This window comes from Mesoplodon mirus, assembly GCF_964341445.2.
Source record: "Mesoplodon mirus genome assembly, chromosome: 2".
NCBI lineage: Eukaryota > Metazoa > Chordata > Mammalia > Artiodactyla > Ziphiidae > Mesoplodon > Mesoplodon mirus.
This window is the reverse complement of record NC_138977.1, coordinates 46,551,409-46,579,007: the sequence shown is the minus strand read 5'-3', so window position 1 is coordinate 46,579,007 and position 27,599 is coordinate 46,551,409. Positions and strand designations below refer to the sequence as shown.

Here is a 27,599-nt window from a genome sequence, read left to right as displayed (position 1 = left end):
AGAAGATGCTGGAAAAGGAGTAAGAAAAGTGGTTTTAGAAGCTGCTGAGTGGGCAGAAAATTGCCTTTTCCTCTAGCTTGAAGCAATTTTCCCAACTACCACACTACCTAAGAAATCTGAGACAAAGAGCACCAAACTATTTCCAAACACAACAACTTGCAAACAGCTGACCACGGCTCTCGTACAGTGACCCCTGAAATCTACTCAAGCACACCTAGTGAAGGGAGACAACACACACCACTCAGCACACAGAGTACCTATTTGACGTTAGAAACCTTTTTATTGAGTGAAACAAGGCAAACGGCGGGATGAAAATATTACAGGGTGAAGGAAGGCTGAGGAAACCAATCTAATTTCTTTTTCCTCTGTGGAAGAATGAGCAGCCCAAATGATGAACTGAAGCCACTCCAAGATTACTATTTATACGTAAGGCAATGTAAAAAGCGAGGTTTTAACCAAAAAGCCTGTATCTGGCATTAAAAAAAAAATTACATCTTTTGGATGGGTGGACTAAAAAAGCTGTACTGTCTACCCAAAATCTGTACAGCAGGGACCTGTTTTCAGCAGGTAAGCCTATTTACAAGTAAGATCCTCTTACTCTTGTAACATTGTCCTGTTTTAAGAGAATATATAACTCCCATCCCCTGCAGAGTTAGTCCTCTGTGACCCCATAGAAGCATGAACCTATCTCTACTAGAGAACTATTTATACAACACTGTAAGTACACAGATACATACTTGCCCCTCGCCCCATCCTACACATAGGCTATAAATACCTTGAGTGAGGAGTTGTGGCTCATTCAATTTTATATCTTCAGTGACAATTAATAGGCACTCTCTCTTTCTCTCTCTATTTTTTGCATGAACACTAAATGAAAATGATTTTACAACACCACTACTGTTTACATTTCAAACATTCCCACCCCTACCCATCTCTAAAATAAGAACACCAGAAGCTACCAAGTTTACTCTGGTTTTCACAATATAGTGCTTTTGGACTTTTTAATGTAAACATTCTTAATGTACTAGTTTTCAGAGTAATGACAGGAATTTAGCATTCTCCCTGGAATGGAAAACTTGCTTGGAAGTTACTTCATTCTTTTTCTCTTTTTCAAGAGAGCATCTCGTAACGCCAGCTGGAAGATAAAGAAGAAAAAAATGTAAATATGATCTATAGAAAAAGACCACAGGACCAATGTTCACAGCGAACCTATGTACATCCTTATAAAGTCTTACAGTTCCCGAAAGAAAACAACAGAATATTAAATAAAAGATTATTAAGAATAAACCCAAATTATAAAAAGAAGATAACCAAGGTCAATGTATACATCTTAAGTGTGTGATGGATATTATTCCATTAATTCCCAAGCACCCACCACTCTTTGAGTCCTAGAAACTTTAGAGCATTTTTTGGGGTGGAAGTTGCCTGGCTCTAATGAAGCTTTTTGAATTTTATGACTTTAAGTTATTGACTTCTTGCCTTTAGCTCAGATCTGGGTCTTGGTATGTCTTTGTAGATATGCAGAATAACTGGGACGCTTATGGTAGGAAAACAAAATCAACCAGTTCATTTTAACCTAATGTGCACACCTAAGAAGGTATTTCTCAGATTCAGCTATCTATGTCTTATTTTCTCATTTGTACAGTTTAATCACAGTATCTGTTCATATTGTTCACATGAACTAGCACATATCCAGTGAGCTAACTTCCTCTTACAAAATTCTTTCATCTTTGAGAGAACTATTTTATACTGAAAGAGGTACTGACAGGAACAAAGCAAGGCTTCTCTATCATGCCAAAAAAAGGCATGCTAAAAAATAGAGGAAGTAGGGGCTGGGGGAACACCCCTAGATAAAATGCAGCAAGGTCACAAAAACCTCAAAACGAAGCAAGGCCTGCCAACTGGATGATCATTATTTCCTCGACCCAAAAATCTTATAAAGGGCAGGGGAAGGATAAACTAATGAATTTAATCAATTCAACCATGCATTTAAATTGAATTGGCAAAAGTCAGACTATTTAACAGCACCTTTCCTTTCACCTAAACTTGCAACAAATTCTAATCAAAATTACTGCCACTTTATTACTTACATAACATGGTTGAAGAGCTTACAACTAGAAAGATTAAATAAACAGAGTTACTCATACTGACTTGGTTCCCACACCGATGGAGCCCTGCCCTGGAGAGCTGTCACATTCAGGCCAGGCAGGCTCATCCTTGGCTTGCAATTTAGGAACGCTGGTTCAGAATGTGGCACTATTTTACCCTTGACCTGACCTCCTAGAGATTCTTCCTAGTACATTTAGATATACACTCTGGTACACTGGCAGTAGAGGAGGATATAAAAACATAAATTTGTTTTACTACAATGAATTATGAAATAAGCAAGCCAACAGAGCAGCCCAGGACTACCAATCAAAGACTGAAAATGGATAAAATGCAATTCCAAAGGTCTGTAAACATCATGGCTTTGCAAAAGGGTACACAGAGAAAGGATCATGCCAACAACAGAACTGTTAGTTTGTACTGCTTTCCTGAAACTGTTAATGAGATATTACCACACATAATGATTGCTTTTTGGAAAAAAGTACCATATAAGAAACACTCAAAAATTATTATTCAGTTAATTTTGATATATTTCACAGATGCAATGTCAAGAGAATTTTAGCATAGGAATGGACCTCAGAGCTCATCTAGTTTAAACTCCTTTATTTATAGAGGAGGAAAATGGCCTCCCTTTGGTCACACAGCTGAATCTCAACAAAGTCAAGTCTAGGTTACAAGCCCTGACCGCTTTCCACCTCTCCATGCTCTCCAATAATGCACCCCATTAATCCTAAGACACACACAATACAAGGTTTTAGAAGGCACAACTCCACTCAAATGTAGAGAAGTCTTAGAACAACAATACCACTCTACCCAGTCAAGCTTCAAGTTGAGCTCACCTGCTTTTCTCGGAAGGAACGCTTATTTTTTGACCGGACGTTATGACTATACCGCATCATCATGAAGTTCTTCTGTTTTTTCTTCTCCTTATTCGTGGAACTGGAAAATGGATTCATTTTGGTTTTCCTCCTCACAAATTCTTTTCGGTCTGTTTTTCCAGCCTATCAGCACACACACACAGAAATATCACAGCAGGAGTTATCTCATCAACATACACGTCTCCTCTGTGCCAGCTCCACTGGATGCCAAGGACACTAAGGTGGAGGGAACACATAGTCACTGCTCCCCAGAGACTCAGTTCAGTCCAGGGGAAGAAATGACCATGATGTGTTGTAATGGGGCAAGGGGAGCTCAGTGGAAGAAAAGGTTTCTTAGAGGCCAGAGGAGTCTCTGAGAGAGGGAGACCCTGTAAGCTGTTTTTTGCAGGATGAAGGCCTTCCTGGTGAGGAAAGGAGGGAAGGGTAGAGCATTTCAGGTAGGAATAGTATACGCAAAGTTGCGGTGGAGAAGGAACATGGGTTTTCAATCTTATCTAAACAAGTGTCAGTACAAACGGAATAGAGGGTAATGCGGAGCCCATTTGGAATGGCGTCTGAAACAAGTCAAGGTAGAGAAAATGAATCTGGAAAGGTAGGCAGGCTGCAGTCGCAAACAGCCACAGGACTTGCCTGAGGCAGCTCTGTCGCTGGCTTTTCTTTAATGACTGTAAACATTCCCCTACTTTCCTCATAGCTCTGGTAAATGTACTGAGCCTCCCTGAGACCGTGAACATATAACGGTGCCTTTCTGGGCTCTACAGCTTGTCTTAGACAGTGGTTACATACGTGGCTATCAAGTTGTTAAAACTCATCTAACTGAACACCTCTTATCTGTGCCTTTTAATCTATGTTAATTATACTTTTATTTAAAACATTAAAATGAAATACTGTAGGGACTTCCCTGGTGGCGCAGTGGTTAAGAATCTGCCTGCCAACGCAGGGGACACGGGTTCAATCCCTGGTCCGGGGAAGATTCCACATGCCGCGGAGCAACTAAGCTGCTGCGCCACACGACTTCTGAGCCTGCGCTCTGGAGCCCGCGAGCCACAACTACTGAGCCCGTGCGCTGCAACTGCTAAAGCCCGTGCGCCTAGAGCCTGTGCTCCACAACAAGAGAAGCCACTGCAATGGGAAGCCCACGCATCTCAACGCAGAGTAGCCCCTGCTCACCGCAACTAGAGAAAGCTCGCGCGCAGCAACGAAGACCCAATGCAGCCAAAAAAACCCTGCAGATCTGTGCCTATACAAGTTCTGAGTCATATTTCACTTTATCTGCTTTCTGTTCAAACAACTAGGCAATGACATGTCCCACTCACCACTGCAGTTGCGAGTCTTGTCTCCTTGTCAGACTTTGGCTTTTTATGAAGGCGTTCAATGTCCCGAAGAGAAAGTAACTCACCCCTGGGGTGAAGGAAAAAATGTAATATGTAACAAGGATGGAATTCCTTTTCCTAATACTTTCATAATCACGTGAGCTGACTGAAGACCTGGTGTACACACTGTCTTACCGGGGCTCCTCATCACTGTCTATTTCAATGTACTTCCTCTTTTGGGCTTTCCCAGGGGCAGCGTCGAGTTCCTTCCTCATTTGGGCCATTCGGATTTTCTGGAAGTCTTCCTGACTTAACACTCGGCTAGTGCTGACGGCCGCGGCTTTGGCTTTCCGCTCCTCCAAGGGCATGCTGTTCAGCTTCTCAGACTTGAAAGGACACAACACAGGCTTTAAACGGCTATTAGCTCCAGTGAGGGCGTGGCCCCTCAACACTGAGAAAAGGACATTTGAGGACTTACGCTTTCTTTCTGTTCTTCATCGCAAGAATGGTGCACGTCAACCCATTCGCCATCGGAAACTGCCTCATCACTGAGACTGGTGTTTTCCCACTCATCTGTGTGAAAAAGAGCACACCATTAGCACCCACTTTATGTTGAGTGTTCATGGTACATTGAGATAAATCAAGCAAAAGAAAACTTAGGTAATGAACCTCAAATAGATGCTTACCAAGAACTGAGCAATATTATTGTTAAATAAACCATATCAATTTAATTAAGTCAAGGAACGGAGAATAAGCCCTGATCAATTATCCACCGTGAGCCCAAACTTTGCAATCTTTCTCTAACTCTCGTGACTCAACACAAGAGGAACAGAGTCCAGGGTTAAGTAACCTGCCCCGGGCCACACTGCCAGAAATGCAGCCTCCACGGACATTAGGAAAATCATGTATGACTCTAGAGCCCACGTTCCTTCCACCAAACTAGCCATGTCCATCAGAACTGTACCTGTACATTTACAGTGGCCACATACAAGTTATTTAACTTGTCTAAGCACATTTGCACGTTTGAGAAATTAGTTAGAAACAAGTCATTCAGAGAACCAAGGTAGAAACTTTTGGTTGTGTAAGAACCTTGGAGACACCTCAGTAAAGAGGTATCAGAGTTCCTAACGGAGCCACCACAGTAAGCTTTCAAAATGAAGGCTACCTGCAGTCTCTCAGCAGATGCCCATGTTCTGTAAGACAGCGTCCCAGCTCTTAGGCCTGGCCTACACAGCCACTCACGTGAGGCCCCACCTCTATCTCTAGCCTCATCGCTTTCTGTGCATCACCTTGTATCCTACATTCTAATAGTTTCCTGAACCCTTCAGTACTTTGCTCACAGCTTGCCTGGAAAGTCTCCACTCTACTACCATTGCTCACTAATCATTCCAAATACGGCTCATGGGTCACCATTTCCTTGAAGCCTTTGTTGAACCTCTGAGGTGGACCTGACCTCTCTCCAGCCCTTATACCCCACTCCAATCATAAATCCTGTTAATGATTTATTAGCTGTTTATGAAAGACCCTCAAGGACAAGAACCATATCATTCATCTTTGCTTTGACAGTGGCTGGCTCATAGCTAATGCTTACGAACGTTTTGTTGAAATAATGAAGGAATGAACGGGAAGAAGACAGGACCCTAGCGACCAATGCAGTAAATGCTAACCCTGGAAATGAGAATGGAGTTCCTCAAGCATTCTTCGACCAGTTCAACAAGCATTCTCCTTCAACAGGAGGACTGCTATAGACTAATCTTCATTATTTTTTCTAGGCAACAAAAGAAACCCATTATCTTTCCCAAGTGTCAAACAGCATGCCCTTGATAAGGGGCAGCCAATCTGAAGGACATGAAAAGGCATTTCCTACACCAGAATGTAAATTCTCTCAGAGCAGGACCATGCCCACTTGACCTTTAGTGCCCACAACAGGGCGTGGCACACAGTCATTACTCAGGAAACATCTGCTGAATGAATGTCCAAACAGTATAAAGATTTCAAGATCAATACAGATATAGCAGGAGTGATTTTGTCCTGAATAATGGTGAAACAAAAATGAACCTTCATCATCTTCAGCATTTTTTTCTTCTTTTTCAACTTCCAGAACTTCTGCTCCTGGAATGTAATCTTTAGCATCTAGTTCTCCATATTCTTGCACTCTTGCTTCTATGGAGGCCTCTGTAGGCTTACCCTAAAGGAAAGGAAGTAGTTTTTAATGAGGTTCTTAAACTGCAAAACATTATTCATGAAAAGGATTCTCTAGGATTATGAATTGAGAGGGAGAATCACAAAAAATGGAAGCAATCGAATGACAAAAACAGTCCACCAATGTCTTCGGTCAAAGTAAATCCCCCAGCCAGAACTTTGCCCACTGTTTTCTTGCTTTCTTCTGATCCACCTCAGGAAACTTCAATTAAGTCTTGAGATCTCTCCTTCTGTTACATACATGCATCTTTCTTTGTCCCAACTTGAAAGAGGTAGTATCTGGTTAGGGAACAGCCTGTTCAATACTGGCATCAGTTACTGACTTCAAACAGTCTAACAGGTCTATAAGAGTCATTCATCATCAAAGAGCATATACCAACTATAAAACAGTTAAGCAACAGTATTCAATCAATTTTATTCTGAGCTTAAAGAATAAAACTACATGTATCACCAATACTCCTACTGGAAGCATCAGAAATACTCAAACTCAAATTGCAGGAAATTACCCTTACTTTCTGAGACCAAATCCTTGATCAACATATGTATGCTTCACCTACCCGGAATTTCTTTTGTAACATCTGAGGATTCAGTGTTCGGAAGAGCTGAATCAAAGTTCTAGCAGACATCATCACATCTGGAAAATAATACCTTTAATTAGAAACTTCAGAGCAAAGAGTCTACTGAGGTAAAAATGAGTTACTCTGTACTCTTTGATCTACTGAGAATAACACACCACTTACTCTTATCTTTGTGTGTTTTATACTGAGCCAGGTCTTGGAGAAGTTCTTCAGTCATGGCTAGAGGACATCGAGCTGTTATTTCTTTTATAGCATTGATTCTAAAAAAAGGAAAAAAGTAAATTAAAACAAACAAACAAAAAACCCCCAGCAGTTTCATGTGGTTCAACCTAAGAATATTTTCTAAAAAGACTAAATCAAAAGGAATGTAAGTTGGGTTTTATAGGTCTTAGGTCTCTAAAACTGCAGCATGGTAGAGTGTGAGGTTGGGGAGCCTCAGAGGGCTTTGATTCCAGACAGTTTACTGCCATTTCCTCTACTAGAAGAATAAGAAACAGTGTCATCTCTGTAAAATACAGGCATACCTCAGAGATATTGCAGGTTTGGTTCCAGACCACTGCAATAAAGTGAGTCACACATATTTTTTGGTTTCCTAGTACATACAAAAGTTATGTTTAACTATACTGTAGTCTACTAAGTGTACAATAGCATTGTCTTAAAAAGTACATAACTTAATTAAAAAATACTTTATTGCTAAAAATGTAACCTTCATCTGAGCCTTCAGTGAGGCATAATCTTTTTGCTGGTGGAGAGTTTGAAATATTGTGAGAATTACCAAAATGTTACACAGAGGCATGAAGTGAGCCAGTGCTGCTGCAAAAATGTCACCGATAGACTTGCTCCGCACAAAGTTGCCACAAACCTTCAATTTGTAAAAACACGCAGTATCTGTGAAGAGCAATATAGCAAAGGGCAATAAAAGGAAGTGTGCCCGTATATGACAGCAGCGTTTATTCGCCAACTCTAGGGGAGACAGTACCAGGTCAAATAAGGAAAAGTTAAAGGTCTTTAGGGCTGTTATCCCAGCAATAGTTTCCAGGGGAGATAAAAAGCAGCTGTTCAGCATACTGCTTAGTTATCAGGACAGATCAGTCGTCCTTCAATTAGTGCTCACACTCATTAAGTGCTTTTGAATTAATCAAAAGGGCCACTGAACCACCTTGGGATTAAAAAATGATTCCATAACGAATCATTTGTTCTAGGGAAGATAGGAATTCAGGGTAGAAGACAGAAGAAAAACATTTAGGTTGCCACACAAGCATTCATTTGAAAGAGGGAAAGCGAGTTAAAAAATAAAATGTTGATTAGAAGGGCAAATATCTTTTCTCTGGCTCAAAGTTCTGACCAATAAATTAAAAATACCAAGCCTGCTGAGAAGACTGAAGTGTACTTTAAACTGTTTTTGCAGAGAGCACATTATAGATGGAATTTTACATCTTGGTAATGGAAAGCAAACCCAGTGCGTTACAACCATACCCACTGCCTATAGCCACATTCTACATACCCTACTGTCATGACCTCTCCAGAGTTCTTGTCGGTAACAAAATTGTTGGCCACAGTCATGAGCAATGACTGCGTGATCTGAACGGGAGGGAGAGAAAGGATATGAGTGCTGGTAAAACGTCTACACCTACTCAAACGCTTGACGATGAAGGGACCGTAAACTATTACAGTGGAAAAACAGCCCTCCACCTTCGGTTTGGGAGTTGGAAGGATCAAGACTGAGGAAGACTGAGAGAAAAATATTCCACTTTGGGTTTTAGCCTTCTTCTTAGCTATCCTCAGATTAAATTAGGCTCGCCTTTAATATTAGTTTTCAACATGGATTAAAAATTGCTTTGACCCACGATCATCCAACGCTATTTTAATCAAAGAAAGAAACGATCAGTTTTGAATAATAATCACTATAAATTCATTGATATTCTTGCCTCCCCAGCATAAAATTTGGCAATTAAACATAACCAGAGTTCTCAACAACTTGTCCAAAATACACTTTACTTTCTACAGTAAAATGTTTTTACTTCTATGAGTAGACTTCTATGGATATCTCCTTAAGAGCTACTGTCTCTTCTACTCAGTTTAAAAAAGGCAGGGAGGACAGTAATCCCTGTGGGAAAGGCCACCATGATATACGTAGTGGAAGGGCTACATAGGCACTAGATCCTGACAGAAGTAAAGTTGAAGAGTTCTCACCTCTGGGGGTACTAAGTGATGAGATGCCTGTGCAGCAAACAGAAGGATCTTCGTTACTTCTAAAAATGTCAGAGATGGGAAAGGCCACAGTCAGTTTATTGCCCTGCCCTCAGGACCACAGCAAACATGGCCAGCACACGCTGGCCATCATGCTCCTGCTGCTTACTCCGCCCCAACACCCAACCCCCGACATCTGCCTAGCTCACTGCCTCGCTTCCTCCTGGCCCTGCTTAACAGCATAAAATTAGTGCTCACACTAATTATCAAAATGATTTCCTGACCACATAATCTAGACAGAACCCACCCCAGCACTCCCTACTGTCCTCACCTGCTTCCTTTTTCCTCAAAATACTTACTGTCACCTGGACATATTATACACAGCACTCTGTGGATCTTCCTCTAGAATGTAAGCTCTATGAAGGTGAGGATGTTACTTTGTGTTCACTGGTGTCTAATGCAGTGCTCAGACTAGCACTCACTCAATAAATGAATAAATACAACACATATATACACACACTCTCCCTTTAAAGGGGCAGTATGGATAAAGAACAAGGCCTCTGGCAAAACAAAGAAGTGAGGTGAAGCCTAATCAGCCATTATTTGCTGAGTGATCTTGGTCTTTTGTTTTTTCTTTCTACATCTCTCAGGATTGAAGTGAGGATTAAATGAGATGACTGTATGTAAAGTACTTAGCACAGTGCTTGGCTCATGTTGAATGTTCAATGAACGTTCATTTCTTTCCTACCTTGGTTCAAGTTCAAATGCAAAAACAACCATTTCTTCCTTCCTGCTTCCATGTTGCTTTTAATTAAGAATATAAATGAGGGCAATGAAAGCAGTAAGTTAAACCCTGGTATCTAAAATGAAGTTACAATAAATAGTCAAAATTCTTTTTTAGAATTTTTCACATGAGTATTTATAGTATTACAAAAAGACTTGCTTTGAGAAACCAACATTTTGTTTCGGTGTTTTTTCCCCCCCTCAAATAATTATTTCTTAAATCAGAACAATTACCTCATGGCAGAATCTGGAAAGAAAACATACAGGTTTCTCTCCTTGTCTCTGAAGCAGAACACACTTCACTCCTAACTCTTGTCTTTAGTATTAATTCCAGGACAAAAGACTCTGGATGGTTAACCCCAAGGCCATCAAAGGAACACGGCAAGTGGAAGCCTTACCTCTTTGGTGGGGCTGCAGAAACCTCTGCACAAAGGGGTAGAAGTTGAAGAGAAAAAGCTGTGGAAAGAAGAATGCACTGACTTTAATATATATCTAGTTGAGCTGTGGAGTTTCATTTCTCCATGATGCAATTATATCACCAAGCTCAACTAACTGGGAATCATTTTTTTACTTTCTTTTTTTCTCAACAAGCATTCATGCTACAGGATGATTCAATGTGCTGTATTAACCAAAGAAAGGAAGGCCTTGTTGCTATCCTATTATGTCAAGGAAGAAGAAAGTGTACACAGAATAAACCAGGGGGTGAAAAGGCAGTCAAAAAGCAACTTTCTTCTACTTTTAAATTAGTGTGGCTGCAGAACCAACTTTTTAGTCTTCAAAGATAATAGTAACTCAAATCTGAATAGTGCCTAGTGTACTCTGATCACCAAAAAACCCAGTCTAGTTCTGTTATGGGATACCAGTCCAACCACACTGGAGGAATTATTCTGAGCTCCATATTTTAGACAGAAACCACTAACACTCTGGAGTCTACCTAGATAAAGGAGACAAGGATCCAGTTATTAAAGCAATTGTAATCTTTAACTTCAAGAAGAGAAACTTTGGAGATGGCCTGGTCTTCTTCAAAGTTCATCATGTGAGAATAAATTTTTTTCTATTTTAGCCACAGAGCAAAACCAGGACCAGAGAAGTAAAAGGGAAGACTTGTGTTCAATACAGAGATGGGTGTTCAATTGTAGCCAGTTGTGAAACTCCAGTATCATTTCCATCAAACCATGCTTGAATTGAGAATCACTTTTGCTTTTCCATTGAGCTCAAATTCAGGTGTGACTTGAAATTACTGCACAAATGTAACAAGAATTGACCTGGTAATCCTGCTTTAGAACTGCAGCCCATGTAGAAAAAGCAATTTATCCACCAAAATGTTAAGTTTTTCTTAGAGAAATGGAATAAGTGCATTTATTCATTTTTAACTTGATATATGTCTATACTGTTTGATTTTCAATGAAGGAGCCTGTTTTACTTCTTGGTTTTTTTTTTTTTTTTGAAGAAAGCAACACATTCGGTGATGATCAGAACAGCACTATAGAGAACAACTTCAATGGTCATTTCTTCACGGGCTGAATTTCTGGGAATCCCTCCTTTTCTACAATGGCAGTTAGTCTGAGTATGTGTGAGGTTTCCATATGTATACACAATATATATACATTATACCACCAAGGAGCTCTTGCAATCTAATTTAATATAAAGTGAATGACCAGAGAATTCAGCTTTGCAAACATGATCCTCCTGCTAGAGTGGGCTGGAAGTCAGGAAAGCTATGAAGGGGTAAACTGTGAAATGTAATAACAGTTGATAAAAATATGTGGGCTCTGTTGGCTCAGGAAAATGTATAAGTGAAACATAGATAAAATAAAATAAAAAGTAGAAAAACAGAACAAAAATAGTCTGTCCATAAACTGAATACTTGTACAATTCAACATCCATACTAACTGATAAGAAAACAAAGCGACAAAGACAGCTATTTTCAGAGTGAAAGATTTTATCCCTTTGTAAAACTGTATGGGTTTAAATGGTTTGGGAAGATAAAATTAAGCCACTGCTCTACCTTTGTGTCCTTTTACCAAGAAAAATTCTACTTCTAATATCCATCGAGAGAAACATAATGTAATTCAAACCTCGTGAATTCCCACCAATCTGGAGATGAGGTTCATGAGCATCATCTTCACTTCAAACCTCTCCTTAGAGCTCTCTAGCTGCTTCAGTAGTTTTTCTGCAAAATCTGGAAAGGAGAATATCAGAGAAGTATACTGTGGGCCCATGGTCTACACAACATAATCTAACAGGTGTAGAGAAAAGCAGTAGTTTGATCACTGACTCTGGTATGGCTGTGCCTGAAATCACTCTGCAGAACCAGGATGGTAAACACAGCGGCATAACTGAAGGTGAAAAGACTCACACACAGGCAAATATACCTTCAGTGGTGCCCAAAGTTAAGTCTTAAGGATTTCCAAGATTTTTAGTATCAACACCTTGAGTTACTGTTGACAGATGCTCCACTTATAGTTCTCTGGGGCCCTGCTTCTCAAAGTGTGGTCTGCAGACCACCAGCAGCTGTCCACCTAATAGCTTGTTAGAAATACTGAACTGCAGGCCCCACCCCCAGACCTACTGAATCAGACAGAATCTGTACTTTAACAGGATCCCAAGGTGATCACTATGTGCCTTAAAGTCCGAGAAACACTGACCTAGAGGAAGGGTCAGCAAACTAAAACTAAAATACAGAGAGCATTTAAAAGCCCCACTGCCCAGCCATACCCCATATCACCTAATCGGTCTCTGGGAATAACAAGACCCAAGTACCAGTATAGTTTTATAAATTCCCCAAGTGATTCCAATGTGCACTCTAGTTTGAGAACTAGTGTTCTAGAACAGGGTTTCCCAAACTTTTGGTTTCCACATACCAGTTAAAAAAAAAGGGACTAATAAAAGATTGTCAATTTTTCATTTGGTCAAGCACAATGTCTTATAGTACAAGTACTGTGTTATTAAAGACATGAATTGCAAAGAGAGCTGTTCCTCCATGTTTTTCTTATTTTGCTGTGGATTGGGAATCACTGCTTTGGAATAGAATTCTCTAGGCTACAACCAATAGGTAACAACTAAGCATTTACTGATTGTCTATTAAGTGCCAAGGATTTTATATTCCCTGGTAACCTTGAAGGTAGGAATCTAAATAGGCAGGTAAAGCCAACAAGGAACTTGGGAGGTCATAATTATAGTACCTTGGGGATCATGAATCAAGTGAATAGCTGAAAAGTTAAACACCTCCGGTTTTTTCTTCTTCTTTTGTTTCTGAAAGAAAGGGAGAGGAAAACATTTACATTCTGAATTACAGTGAAGAGGCCCTTGGGATTAAATGGGCTAATGTGCTAAAGGCTGTTATCAACTCCATTACACTATTTATATTTATTTTATTTATTTTCCTTATTTTTTTTTGGCTGCGTCGGGTCTTAGTTGCAGCACACTGGATCTTTTGTTTAGGCATGCGGGATCTTTTCGTTATGGCATGCAGTCTTCTTGGGTTTCTCTCTAGCTGTGGCACGTGGGTTTTCTCTCTCTAGTTGTGGTGCATGGGCTCCAGAGCATGTGGGCTCTGTAGTTTGCAGCACAAGGGCTCTCTCATTGAGGCACGTGAGCTCAATAGTTGTGGCATGCAGGCTTAGTTGCCTCGTGGCACGTGGGATCTCAGTTCCCCAACCAGCAACTGAACCCACGTCTCCTGCATTGGAAGGCGGATTCTTTACCACTGGACCACCAGGGAAGTCCCCATCACACTAATTAAAAAGAAAAAAAAAAATCTTTGTTCCAAAAACCTTTTTTTCAACTAGAAGAACCAGAAGGTGGTTTTTTTTTTTTGTTTTTTTTTTTTTTAAAGAAGATGTTGGGGTAGGAGTTTATTAAGTTATTTATTTATTTTTGCTGTGTTGGGTCTTCGTTTCTGTGCGAGGGCTTTCTCTAGTTGTGGCAAGCAGGGGCCACTCTTCATTGCGGTGCGTGGGCCTCTCACTATCGTGGCCTCTCCCGTTGCGGAGCACAGGCTCCAGACGCGCAGGCTCAGTAGTTGTGGCTCATGGGCCCAGTCGCTCTGTGGCACGTGGGATCCTCTCAGACCAGGGCTCGAACCCGTGTCCCCTGCATTAGCAGGCAGATTCTCAACCACTGCGCCACCAGGGAAGCCCCTAAAGGTGGTTTATAAGATTAAACCTTGGGGACTTCCCTGGTGGCACAGTGGTTAAGAATCCGCCTGCCAATGCAGGGGACACGGGTTCGATCCCTGGTCTGGGAAAATCACACATGCCTCAAAGCAACTAAGCCTGTGCGCCACAACTACTGAGCCCGCACACCAAAACTACTGAAGCCTGGGTGCCCAGAGCCCGTGCTCCATAACAAGAGGAGCCACTGCAATGAGAAGCCTGCGCACTGCAACGAAGAGTAGCGCCCGCTTGCCGCAACTATAGAAAGCCTGTGCACAGCAACAAAGACCCAACGCGGCCAAAAATAAAAAATTAAACCTTGGAAATGTTCTAGCTATTAGCACCTGTGAGACTTAAAGAGATTTGGAAATAGGAACATTAAAAAACACACAAGGACCAAATTAATGACTTTCAAATAATTATTACAAAACAAAATGTACTTCATTTGCATACTCTTCTGAGAAGACATCGTGATCAAAACAAATGAATTTAATCAAATTAATTTATTCAAGCCACAGATCTTGCTAGAGCTGAGAACATTTATTCATCTAAAAAATTAGTGCTTAAAAAGTCATCACACATTTCTAAGTCTTTCAAACATGCTATTTTCTCTATTCCAAATGCTTAGAAGCTTTTCTAAAGACCACATATTCTGCATTCTAATGATTCCTATCTCATTTCCGAGGTACAAGTCTCACCTTGAGGACTTTCATGGCCTTTTCCAACTTTTTCTTGTTTTTGGAGCTTTTCTTCCCTGTGGCATACTGCACTAGCAGGTCTCTTGCTGTTGGTCCTTCATCCTGAAGAATAAACTACTTTGTAAAACTATAAACAAGGAAAATCTGCATAGAAGCAAGGAATAACCCTTTCAATCACTTCTTTGTACTTATACTCTTTGCATGCAGCTATTAAAAATAAACACGACTTTAAAAATTCAATAAAAAACAAATTTGCCCATCTGCAGGAACAGGCACATACAAATATTTTCACTGCAACACTGACTTTTGTTTTTATTTTGCTTTTAGTTTTTTTTTTTTTTTTGCGGTATGCTGGCCTCTCACTGTTGTGGCCTCTCCCGTTGTGGAGCACAGGCTCCGGACGTGCAGGCTCTGGACGCGCAGGCTCAGCGGCCATGGCTCATGGGCCCAGCCACTCCGTGGCATGTGGGATCTTCCCGGACCGGGGCACGAACCCGTGTCCCCTGCATCGGCAGGCAGACTCTCAACCACTGCGCCACCAGGGAAGCCCCTTGCTTTTAGTTTTTATTGAAGTATTAATATACAGACAGAATGAAACTTTGTTTTTATTTGAAAAAAGAAACTGGAAACAAATATTTATCAATAGGGAAATGCTTAAACTATAGTACATCCATATTCTGAAATATTATGTGGAGGTTAAAAGAATGAGGTAGATCTATATGTACTAATAGAAGAATATCTAAATGCATTGGTACATCTATATATGTCATCACAAAGGAAGCAGGTTGTAAAATAATACATATATTATTTATATATATTTTAAAAACAGACCACACACATAAGACAATATGTATACACATCCACACAGAAATGCATGAGAAACGAAATGGTTATCTATGAAGAAGGAACTGGGAAGTGGCAATAAGAAAGGATCAAGATAACTTTTATCTATAGTACCTGAAATTTTATACAGTAAGAATGTATTGTTCATACATTATTTACTAAAGTAATAACAAAAGGTGTTATCCCATATTCCAGTATTCTTGTTACCAAAATGCTAAAATGGGAAGGGAAGTCCTTTTAGAATTTCTTTTTAATATTAATAAAAAATATTTTTTAATGAAGAAAATTTCATGACATCATAAATCCTGATTCTTCCTTTTAAAGATGCTGTACTACCCTTCTCTGTTTCTCCACTCTAAACTTCCATGATGTCAATACTCTACCCCAAAAATATATTGGCAGTAATTTTTATTCTAAGTTCATATAGTGAGATATAGGTATAGCTTTAGCACTAAGAACAAGGTGGAATGAATCTAAGTTTTATTAGTTACTTAACCAATCTTTCTGAATGTAAGTGACAAGTTCTAAATAGAATAAAATCTCAGCATGGCAGAACTCAATAAAGGATAAAGGTAGCATCTAAGTTTCTTTCCAACTTTTACAATCTGTACTGAAAACAATAATAAAATCTGCTAAACTGTAAAGTTCAGAAGTATCTATGGTTAAACTAACCTCAGATTCTGAGTCACTGTCCTGTTTCTCCTCTTCATCTTTTCCAAGGAAGAATGTCAAAGCAGCAACTAATATCTAAAGACCAATTCAAAGTCAATTACTCATCCCAGCTTACAACGAAGAATAAATACTTTTGTCTATATTTTACACATGCATATGAACTAGGATCTGAAGGAAAAAAAAAACAAAGAATGGTAGGATTGGGGCTCATCTGTCTTAGCCCGGCTCTACACATTTGTTATCCTTCAAGTAGGAAGTCAGGAACTTCTATATCTCCCCACAAGAAAAGTGATATAGCCCCTCTAAGAGAAAGTCAAACATGTCCTTAAATTTCTTTCAGCTGTGCCTGAGTCCAATAAAAGAGCAGTCAAGAATTACAGAGGAAAACATAAAATAAACGCTAAGGCTATCATTTAATACCAAGCATTTTAAAAACTCATAATTTTGCGTGACTCTTCTAAAGTGCAGATAAACCAGGGAAGCAGCCTAAGCACAAGCAGCACATCCGCACACCACCTCTTCCTCGCATACCCATCTCCTTCACCTTCTAGCTGGAGAAGCGGGCTACTCACAGACAGTGCCTTCACACAGCCATACACGTGCTCACCTTGGTGACCTTAGAGAAACATGCTGTGGTGATCACATTGACAGTTTTGGCATCATTCCTGGGGGAAGACAGTTGAGTGTTTTAAAGTGAATTTTCATTCGACTGTATTTGACAGCATAGACAATGGCACAAAATAAATCGTAAATATTTCTGACATGTTAAAATTCATAGTTTATAATATTTCAAAAAGTCACGGGTTGCTAAACAGTCAACTACAGGCAAACATTTAATTCAATTTTAGCCCAGTCTTGTGTCAGAAAATTATGCAGCCATGCAGATGTATTTTTTGAAGAATTTTTAATGACATAAAACCTGCTCAAGATAACTGGGGGGGAATAAAAAACCAATAAAAAACTAAAGTACAGCAAAATTCCAACCATACTTTAAAATTCACATTAAAGAAAGGACAGGAGGAAATATAAAATATTAACTGATTATCCCTAGGGGGTGGGACTATCAATAATTAAAAAAAAGAACTTTCTAGCTTCTCCAAATCTTCTGCTGCAACGAATATTACTTTTATATTTAAAAAAAATTAGTGAATAAGAAAAGCAAAAGACATGAGTTGGGACACTGTACCAACAAGCCAAAGTTTATGAAACATGATAATTTAAGTATATAAGGTAAATTGATTTGAAAATCTTCAGAGAGGCTGAGTAGAAAGAGCCCAGATTTCAGTCAGACAGATTGGGCTTGAATTTCAATTCTGCCTTTTACTAGCTACTAAACTTAAACTTATGAACCTATGGGTTTCATTACCTATAAGGTGGGAATAATCCCAAATAAGCTGCATTACACTGTTCTGAAGGTTGAATGAAGTAAGGCATAGTGCAAGTGCTTAAGAAATGGTAGTGAATATTGTTATTAGTCATTTGGATTGCCTCCATATTTCTACTTCCAACTTAATCTATGGCAGAGATATATTAAAGAGCTCAAAATCAAGAAAAATATTTGTGTATGTGTTCTGTGGTAATTACAAATGAAAAAAAGACTATTTCAAAAGAGACAGGTACATAGGTATTACCAGATGTTTCTTCTGTAGAGTTCAATCATCACATCCAAAGATATCTTGGCTGCAGTTGCATTGCTATCTCTTAACATGGTATACATGAAATTCTGCAATACCTGAAGAAAAAGGAGAAAGAAGACTTAATAAACTGCACGATACTGTAGTACAATGCTGCAAACATGGAAAACAAAAGGGTACTTACTACATTCACTTTATTGTTCTTGTGTTTTGCATTTATATTCTTGATATCAGTCACAATATGAGTATATAAAGTCTGAGGAAAAGAAACAAAAACATATACACATTAACCGACATTTCTAACCTTGCTTAATTTGGAGAGAAATATAAATGTACTGGAGGATTTAATTTTCCGCACTTTTCATTCTATCACGAGACCAAAAACAAATAAAACAAACAAAAAAAAGCAGGTAAAGCAAAATGAAAGTTACCCTCAAAGGTTAAATATGAAGTTATATGACCCAACATTTCCACTCCTGGTTATATATCCAAAAGAAATGAAAATATATTTCCAACCAATGTTCACACAAATATTCATAGCTGCATTATTCATAACAGCCAGAAAGTGAAAACAACCCAAATGTCCATTAATTGATGAGTGGATAAACAAAATGTGGTATAACCAGACAATGAAATATTATTTGGCAACAAAAAGTAATGAACACTGACACGCTACAACATGAATGAACTTTGAAAACATTATACTAAGTGAAAGAAGCCAGTCACAAAACAATTATTTTTTAAAAATATTTTATTTTTAAAATTTTATTTATTTATTTATTTATTTATGGCTGTTTTGGGTCTTCGTTTCTGTGCGAGAGCTTTCTCTAGTTGTGGCAAGCGGGGGCCACTCTTTATCGCACATGCAGGCTCAGTAATTGTGGCTCACGGGCCCAGTTGCTCCACGGCATGTGGGATCCTCCCAGACCAGGGCTTGAACTCGTGTTCCCTGCATTGGCAGGCAGATTCTCAACCACTGCGCCACCAGGGAAGCCCGACAATTACATATTATATGATTCCATTTACACGAACTATCCCGAGTAGGCAAATCTATAGAGACCAAAAGTACATTGGTGGTTGCCTTGGGCTGGGACAGATGGGAAAATGGAAAGTAACTGCTAATGGGAATGGGGTTTCTTTTGGGGGTGCTATAAGTGTTCTAAAACTGACTGGTGATGGTTGCAAAACTCTGTGACTACACTAAAAACCCCTGAATTGTACATTTAAATGGATGCACTGTATGTGAATTACATCTCAATACATTTGCTTTTTTTGTTTTGTTTTTACAAAGCAAAGTCGGGGCTTCCCTGGTGGCACAGTGGTTAAGAATCCGCCTGTCAATGCAGGGGACATGGGTTCGAGCCCTGGTCTGGGAAGATCACACATGCCATGGAGCAACTAAGCCCATGTGCCACAACTACTGAGCCTGCGCTCTAGAGCCCGTGAGCCACAACTACTGAGCCTGTGTGCCACAACTACTGAAGCCCGTGTGCCCTAGAGCCCGTGCTCCGCAACGAGAAGCCACCACAATGAGAAGCCCAAGCACCACAACAAAGAGTAGCCCCCACTCGCCGCAATTAGAGAAAGCCCACACACAGCAACGAAGACCCAACACAGCCAAAAATAAATAAATTAAAAAAATAAAAAGGAAAGTCCAAGCCCCTAACTGCATGCAAGACAATATTGGCAATTTTACAAGTATCATTGGTACCCAAAATATGCTTCCCTGGATCACTTTTATTCACAAGTTAGTCCAAGAAGTACAACTGCTAAAATCAAATGGTTGCAGTGTCTTAATATTTTGAAAAAAAAAAAATTTTTTTTAAGTTAATGTATGTAAACTTTAGTTTCTCTTTCTTAAAATTATTTCATAAATCTTCAACTTCTGGTCTTACTTATACAAGCAAAAATGAAGTCACAGGGAAATATTAATAACAAAAAAAGTCAGTTTTGGGGGGAACAGGGTGGGAGTGGTTACAGCCACGAGTGTCCAGTCCATGCTCTGATTTAGCTGGTCAGTACAGCACAGTGGAAAAGGGCTTGGGTTCTGGAGCCAGGTTCCCTGGGTTTATGTTCCTGCCTCACCACTCAGAAGCTGTGTGACCCTGGGAACATCACTCTCTCTCTCTGTGCCTCAGCCTTTTCATCTATAAAATAACAACAACAATAACCCCTATCTCATGGCACTTTGTGAGTAAACGAATACGTAAAATGCTCTGAAAATGGTAACCTAGCAAAAAGTAAACAATAAATGTTAGCTATCACCACTATATTGCATGCACACAATGGTCAATTTTTTTCCTATCAAAATTATTCTTAGCTGTATCCAATAGTATGAAGCATCAAGAGACTCCAAATGCTATAAGTTTCATGTCACTGCAAGGAAGAATGAGATATGGAGCGGAGCGGGGAGTGATTTTGCTCTTTACCTTTCGAAGAAGCTTATCGTGGCAACGCAGAAGTTCAAAGAAGAGTTCTAGCAAACTTGATGGATTGATGAGATTCTTATTTCTCAGCAAGATCAAAGCTTTGCAAAATGTCTCAGGAAGGAAAAAGAAACATACTGTAAGATAATGATAAAGTTAGGATGAGAAAATGGAGCAAGTATATCCCCAAAGCACTTAATGTCTTCTACTAACTAGGCATTATTCTAGGCATGGGAACAGAACAGTCAGACTCTGCCCTCGTGGAGCTTACACTGGGGGTGGAGCAGAAGAGGGGACAGGCAAGCAAGTAAGCATATCAACAGGTATACCTCATACAGGAAGGAAATAAAACAGGGTAATATAATTGATACATAGTGACTGCAGGAGGGCTCCTTTACACAGGAGGTCCAGGAAGTGTCAACATAGAAAAACGCAGTGATCAGTAAATCCACAGAGATAAGAAAGATGGGTTACAATAACATAACACACTAAATTGGGATAATCAAACTGAATTTGTGACCTTACGAGGCATTCTTTTGAAATACAGTTTGTAGTAAGAACGGTCCAATGGTAGTTGTAGCACCCTTGCTTACCACCAACTTTCACACCAAGTACACTCTAAAGAGGAATGCTAATTATACAGACTCAATCCCTTGCTTCCTAGCAACGTCCTAATTACTTTTAAAAACCCACTAATCATCATAAAACACTATAAAGAAATACACACACACATTTAGTTATTTAATAATGCCTGCAGACCAATTTGGTTGGGTACTGTTAGCACACAAAACTTAAAGAAGACCTAATTACTTGGAAAGACACGAAGTCTCCACACTCAAAATCTCAAATCTGTATGGCCCACAAGGACTTGACCTAAGTCTTGACCTAATAAAAATCTTCTGTAATGGTTCAAGTTTGAAGCCTGTTAGGCTGTGCTGTCAGGTCCCATGTCCCAACTGAGAGTTAATCAGAGACTCCAACCTTGGCTTGTCTGAGATGGTATTCTTTTTTTTTTTTTTGGCCTGATCAAATTAAGATAATCCTAGAGAAGTATAAACATTGAAGAATTACAGAAAGCCTGGGAAAATGCAAGAATAAGAAACAAAGTTGAATCTACAGACTTAGCATTTTTATAAGTTTTGGTAAAGGATATTAGTATGTTTTGAGATCATAATATTTGTGTAAGTTCTACCAGCTGTAAAGGTGTTTGAAAAGCTGATATATAAAATTTGAAAATGCCTCTGGTTGGGTTCCCTAGAAGCAGAACCCAATTTATTACAGAGGTTTGTTCAGGGTGGGCTCTCTTCTAGAAGGGAAGTAAAAGAAGCAGGATACGGCAGAGAAAAGCTGGGCAAGGATGTGTCCTTGGCTGGAGACTAGCTTTAGTCTGATTACAGAGAAGCCCTGGAGCACAAACTGCAACACAAAGTTGGACCTTTGGGAAGCGTTGGGCTTTTGAACATCTGGGTTAGTCAGATACCACCTGTGGGCTGGGAGGGCCACTTCCCAGGTGTTAGGGCTCCCATTTAGCTGAAGACAGTGCTCCAGAGAAAGGGCAGCTGGGGGCCATTAGCAGCCAACATTCCCCGCGGGTGGGGGAAATGGGAGCATTGGCCTGGTAAAGGGGATCCCAGACAGGATCCAATGTCAATCACTAAGGTAACAATGTTTAAATGCTCAAACTGGCTAATTAATAGATAAATGTCTAAACTAAGCTTTACAAAAACTATAGGTTATAATTAGGGTTCTTCATGCATTTGAGATTTGAATGACTAGAAGGAATCACCTAATCAAAAAAGGGAAAAGAGCATCTTGGCAGGGTTAGCATACTGGCAGAACTGAGAGATCAGAGAGAGGAGTGCAGCAGAGAGAGGAGTGCAGCAGAAAAGGAAGTGAGGCCAAAAACACAGGAAGGAAGCAAATCATGTAGGGACTTACAGGCTAAGTTAATAAATTTGAGTTTTATTCTGTGTAAATGAAAAGCCACAGAAGGATTTTAAGGAACGGGTGACACACTGATTTACATTTTAGAAAGATGTTTAGATGACAGGCTGTTCTCCTTTAAACACATATTATACGCACATGTGAACACAGCACAATTTATCAATCCAACTACTGGTCCTACCATTCGGAGATCTGGATCCAAGACAGTGTGGTTGTAGGAGAGAAGATCTTTCAGCTCTTGAGGAAAGTTACTTAAATGTTCTGGATAACAGTGACCAATCTGTAATAAAGCAAAGGCTCTTCTGAAGTTTTTCTTTCTCTCCTATAATTCATATGCACATATTAAGGATGTTCTGCAAAAGGAGAATAAAAGGCTATGTTTCATAGAAGTAGATGGCTCCAAACCATCTCTTTTTCTTCTACATGCTAATCTCTCTGACCCCTTTCATATTTCCTCTAGTCTTAGTAAAGTAGGTGACATGATTCAGAATGGGCTTTTATGATGAATTTGAAGAAAACAAATAGTTTGAAAGCTTTTTTGCTCCAGCTGGTTCTGTGAAAAGCTCTAGTGAAATCCTCTAACTGAACATAAGGAGGAAATAAAATCTGCAAAAAGGGAAAACTAATTTTCTTTTTAAAATTAAGTTTCCTTTCCCGAATGGAATGAGGTTGGGTGTAAGTGAAAAATATTCTGCAAGCTGTGTGCAACAACTGGTCTTTGTTTTACTCAAAAGTTATCTTCTTACCTGTGCCATAAACATCACCAGCTCTGCCAGTTCTTTGCTGGGTTTATTTGGTTGTAATTTGAAAATCTCCACATTGGATTTGTAGTGATTATACTGCTGTAGAAACTGTAGAAAAATAAAATTTAAATTGGTCACCTTCTGTTATAAGACTTTCTCAGTAGAGAATTAAAAATTACTTAGAAATCTTTGATAATGGCATTGAGAAAAAGATGTGGCAAAGGTATGTAGAAACACTATGTTTTCCTTATCAGAATTCTTCAAAATTAGTTTTGAAAAATCTGCGCACATTTTGGGTAATCTAAAGACCCTTTCCCTTATCATTAGAAATTTAGGTAGTAAGGTATAAAGAACAGTGAAACAAGAGTCAAAAACTCAGATCTGGCTCTCTACTGCCATTCACTATCTAAATGACCCCCTACTATATTGTCCATGTATATAGAGCACTAATATCTGCAGAAATATGTGAGTCAGAAAATGTAAATTATAATTCACGTACACAAAGCTCTCTAGTCAAAATTCCCCTCTTCTTTTAAATAATAATTATGATTTTATCCTGGAGTTCTAGATAAGATGTGTTAACAGGCAAAAGCAATAGACACACAGAAATAATAGCTTCCATTTATTCAGCACTTGCTGTGTGCCAAACTCATCATGTACATTATTTCATTTAATTATGTTTAATCCTAACAACAACCCAACAATCTAATGTTGGAACTCACAAGGCCTCAGTTCCACACCCTATAGCTACTCTCATGCCTAGGCCATGGCTTTAAACTATGTGTATATGTGTTAGATAGAGTGGTAGGGAGAAAGGAGGAGAGGGGGAAGGGAAGGGAATGGGGAGAGACACTCAGAAAGAGAATGAGTATTTCTTTCTTTCTTTTTTTTTTTAATTTGGCTGCTCCAGGTCTTAGTTGCAGCACGTGGGAGCTTCGTTGTGGCCTGAGGGATCTAGTTCCCTGACCAGGGATTGAACCCAGGCCCCCAGCATTGGGAGCATGGAGTCTTAACCACTGTGCCACCATGGAAGTCCCAAGAATGAGTATTTCTTTATATTACCAGCCCTAACTGGTTCAGTGAGCTCCAAATTCATATACCCAATTGCCTGTTTAGATGTCTAACAGACATCTTAAACTTAGCCTAGTCAAAAAACATAACCCCTGATTTTCCCAACAAAACTGCTAAGCCTCCAGTTTTTTCCAAGAGTAGGAATCAAGAGGGAGACCTGCAGTCCCTACATGCTTCAGTTAAGACCCTACCTCCCTTAACTCCACGTCACCACTGACAAGTGAGAGAGGGCTCCATAACTCAGTGTGCTCCTGGCAAGATTCTTATCCCACTTCTTCCCCTAGATGACTAGAATGTAATCTAATGAGAAAAGTATTTTTATCTGTACTGCTCACTACCATAGTCCCAGTACCTAGCACATAACAGGTACTAAATAGTACTTGTCAAATACCCAGATGCAGAAATAAAAAACCTGAACCATCCTTCCTTCCTTCTTTTTTCCTTATCCCTCATATTCACTCCACCAGGAAGTCCTACTAGCTCTATTTCCATGTAGAGCTAGTCCCAATCTGTTCACTTCTCTCCACCTGTGTTGGTAATTCCAGTGGCATCACCATCCCTTGCCTAGGCTATTCCGACAGGTGTCATATTAGTTACCCTGCTTCCAATCTTGCTGCTCTACAATCCATTCTATCTACAGCCTCCAGAATAAATTTTTAATAATATAAATCAGATCATGTCACACCTCTGCTTAAAACTCTTCAATGGCTCCCTAACACACTAAGAGTAAAATCTTAATTCCTTACCGTGTTTTAAAAGGCCCCACATCATTCCACCTCTGTCTGCCTGCATTTCGCACATCATCTTACACTACCCTTTTCTGTGCTCACTACATTTTAGCCACACTGGCTGCCTCTCTACTTCTTTTCCACCAATAGCTTCTTCACTTCTTATTCCCCCTATCTAGAATGCTCTTGATCTGTCTCAATACCATAGCAGATGAGCCTTCCCTGTTCATGGGAGCCAAATGAACAGCCTCCAATTCTAACATATTCATATCCAGTTTTACTTTCTTCAGAATTCTTACTACTATATGTTTTCCATCACTAGAATATAAGTCCAAGAAAAGAAGGCTCTTGTATCTTATTTATCATTGCATCCTGAGTGCTGAGAATTATACCAACACACAGTAGGTACAATATGTGTGAATTTGCATAAGTATTTGTTAAGTGAATGAAACAGTAATCCTCTGAAGTAGGTATTATCTCCTTCTCACATATTAAAATACACATAGGCTCAAGTGGTTAACCCTCTCTGGTTACACAATTGGTCAGCAGTTGGGCCGGGATACGGAGTTAGTTTTGAAACCAATGCTTTTAAATACAGCACTGTACAGACTCTCAGCTATTACTTCGTCTAATGGTTTATAGTGCTTCACACATCTCAAAGCCTCACCTATATTACTTAACTTCTAGTATTTGTTCCTTAGTCTTTGTTTCCACTCCCTTGAATCTTTGGAAAGTCTCTCTCTACTGGTGACCTAAACCACTGAGACCGCCATTTGTTAAAATGTATGCACATAAATATTTCTATGTGAAAATCTGGGGGAGGAGGGAAATGAGAAGGGCAATCAAAAGATGAATAATTGTGTTAGCCATCTGCACATACAAGTAACTGAAGCAAATACCTGTTTAATGCCGGTCAGAAAAATGGGTGTCTGAAGAAAGCACTTGCCAAATTAATGTAGCAAAATCATCACTTTCATTTTGTCACTTCTCGGCTCAAAACCCCTTAATGTTCACAATTTGTATGAGGTCAGTATACAAAGCCCCTCACGGTCTGAACCTAATCTAATTTTCAACTTCATCTTTTCCCGAGGTAAATTCTCACATCCAGGTCATGCCAGCTTCCGATGAGACTGAATCCTGTTTTGTAACTAGATAATACTAAGCTCTTATGTCTGTCCCTTATACTTGAGAATACTCCCTCCTTCCCAACACAGTCCATGGCACAGAGCGCGGGCTCCCGGAAACAGACGTCGGTGGGAAACAATCTAAACAAAAGTTTCATCCACTGTTACAGACTAATTCCATTTAGGGGTTTCAGAAAAGAAAAGGCTTGAGAAACCTGTCTGGAAGTCAGAGGTTGGGGGCGGACCATTTGTCTCTCGACCTCAGTGAGGTCGGGAGATAACCCCTAAAGCAAAAATGAGGTCTTTTAAATGGTGTTTCTGTGGCAGCAGGGTCTATGGAGCAGGCAGAAAACCCAGACGGGCAGCAGATTTCAAAAGTTGGGGAACTAACCCTGTGGCATGTCTCTCCCTTAACCCCCTTTCTCCTCTCGAGGAACCCCTGAACTTAACAGCAGAACACGAGGCGAGCCAGGATCCCTGCTCCACTCCACGCCTCCCTCCAGCCACTGTCTCAACCAGACGCGTCCCGGCTTCTAGCCTCACCGCGCCGCATTCCTACCTCCTCCACGTAAGCCGGCGGGTCTCGCTTGATCAGATTCTGTAACTGCGGCAGGTTGCTGGGCAGCTTGTTATTGTTTCTGCTAGACATGTTAGCTGCTGACTGGCTCCGCGACGAGCAGTTTTAAGAAAACCCACACCACTGGCAATTGCCAACAGTCTCAGCTACGGCTGGGAGTCGTGCTTCCGGGTACGACCGGAAACAGCACATGGGTAGCTCGGCCGGCGGCGCCATCTTGGCTCTTAAAGCGAGCTTGACTACGGGAGCCTCAGAGTGTCAAACTTACTCTCACGGCGAAATACTCTATAGTGGTTTTTACGAGGTTTTTGCTTTTTTCCTCGATCAACCGCTGCTACTGTCTAGCGTTCCTGAAATAATCTGAAATGCAAAGACTTTCTTCACACACCTTAGTTTATTTCATCATCCTGACACTCTTATGAAACAGACAGATGAGAATTAATAGTTTTTATTAAAAAACTCACAGCCTAAAGTTAGAAGCTAAAAATATCCCTGGGGAGTTGATAGCACTATCCTATTTTGGAGAGGGGGAAAAAGGTCAATGAGGGGTGTAAATTAGTTTTCTTGTATATTTTAAATAGCTGTTCTTGTGTTGTTTTTAATTGTTTCAACCCAATGTAACCAAGGGAAAAGGGTGTGAACTGGATAAAATGTAGTCATGTTGTTTGTTTTAAAATGCAAATGAATTTGTATTTAAAAGCCAACTATTGTTATAACCTTTGTAAGTACTGTTCAGCCAGAGTTTTAAATTCAGATCCTGGAAATTTGAAGAGACTACATTTCCACAGTTTCATGGTGTGCAAAAATAAATATGTGGAGAATGAATTAATGAAATAGAGTGTTTTAATATAAAGAGACACTTGATCACTCACTCTGTTTCAAGCCCTTCACTTGTATTTAATCCTGAGAAGAGCCCTCTAAAATATGTACTA

At 39.8% G+C, this 27,599-nt stretch overlaps 1 protein-coding gene across 1 annotated transcript; it reads right to left on the bottom strand.

Moving 5' to 3' along the window:
• Positions 1-260: 260 nt before the first annotated feature.
• SDAD1 (SDA1 domain containing 1) lies at positions 261-26,849 on the bottom strand. The gene is made up of 22 exons (XM_082606327.1): positions 26,650-26,849; positions 23,171-23,275; positions 22,606-22,704; positions 20,484-20,594; positions 18,239-18,310; positions 18,052-18,152; positions 17,028-17,085; positions 16,421-16,495; positions 14,906-15,007; positions 13,236-13,305; positions 12,129-12,232; positions 10,449-10,506; positions 9,271-9,329; positions 8,582-8,658; positions 7,240-7,337; positions 7,057-7,133; positions 6,356-6,485; positions 4,776-4,870; positions 4,493-4,683; positions 4,301-4,385; positions 2,946-3,107; positions 261-1,135 (listed from the first exon to the last, which is right to left on the bottom strand). Exons 1-22 carry the CDS (start codon positions 26,737-26,739, stop codon positions 1,088-1,090), a joined length of 2,067 nt encoding a protein of 688 aa, XP_082462453.1. The 5' UTR covers positions 26,740-26,849; the 3' UTR covers positions 261-1,087.
• Between the last annotated feature and the right edge of the window lie 750 nt (positions 26,850-27,599).

What these genes read in the sequence shown, in the direction of transcription:
- SDAD1 (XM_082606327.1), bottom strand. Translation starts at nt 26,739, where the DNA reads ATGTCTAGCAGAAACAATAACAAGCTGCCCAGCAACCTGCCGCAGTTA. An exon ending in TAAAACACACAAAGATAAGA is followed by an intron (nt 7,134 to 7,239) that starts GTAAGTGGTGTG and finishes ATTATTTTCCAG; the next exon opens with ATGTGATGATGTCTGCTAGA. An exon ending in AAATGCTGAAGATGATGAAG is followed by an intron (nt 4,871 to 6,355) that starts GTTCATTTTTGT and finishes TTTTTCACACAG; the next exon opens with ATGAGTGGGAAAACACCAGT.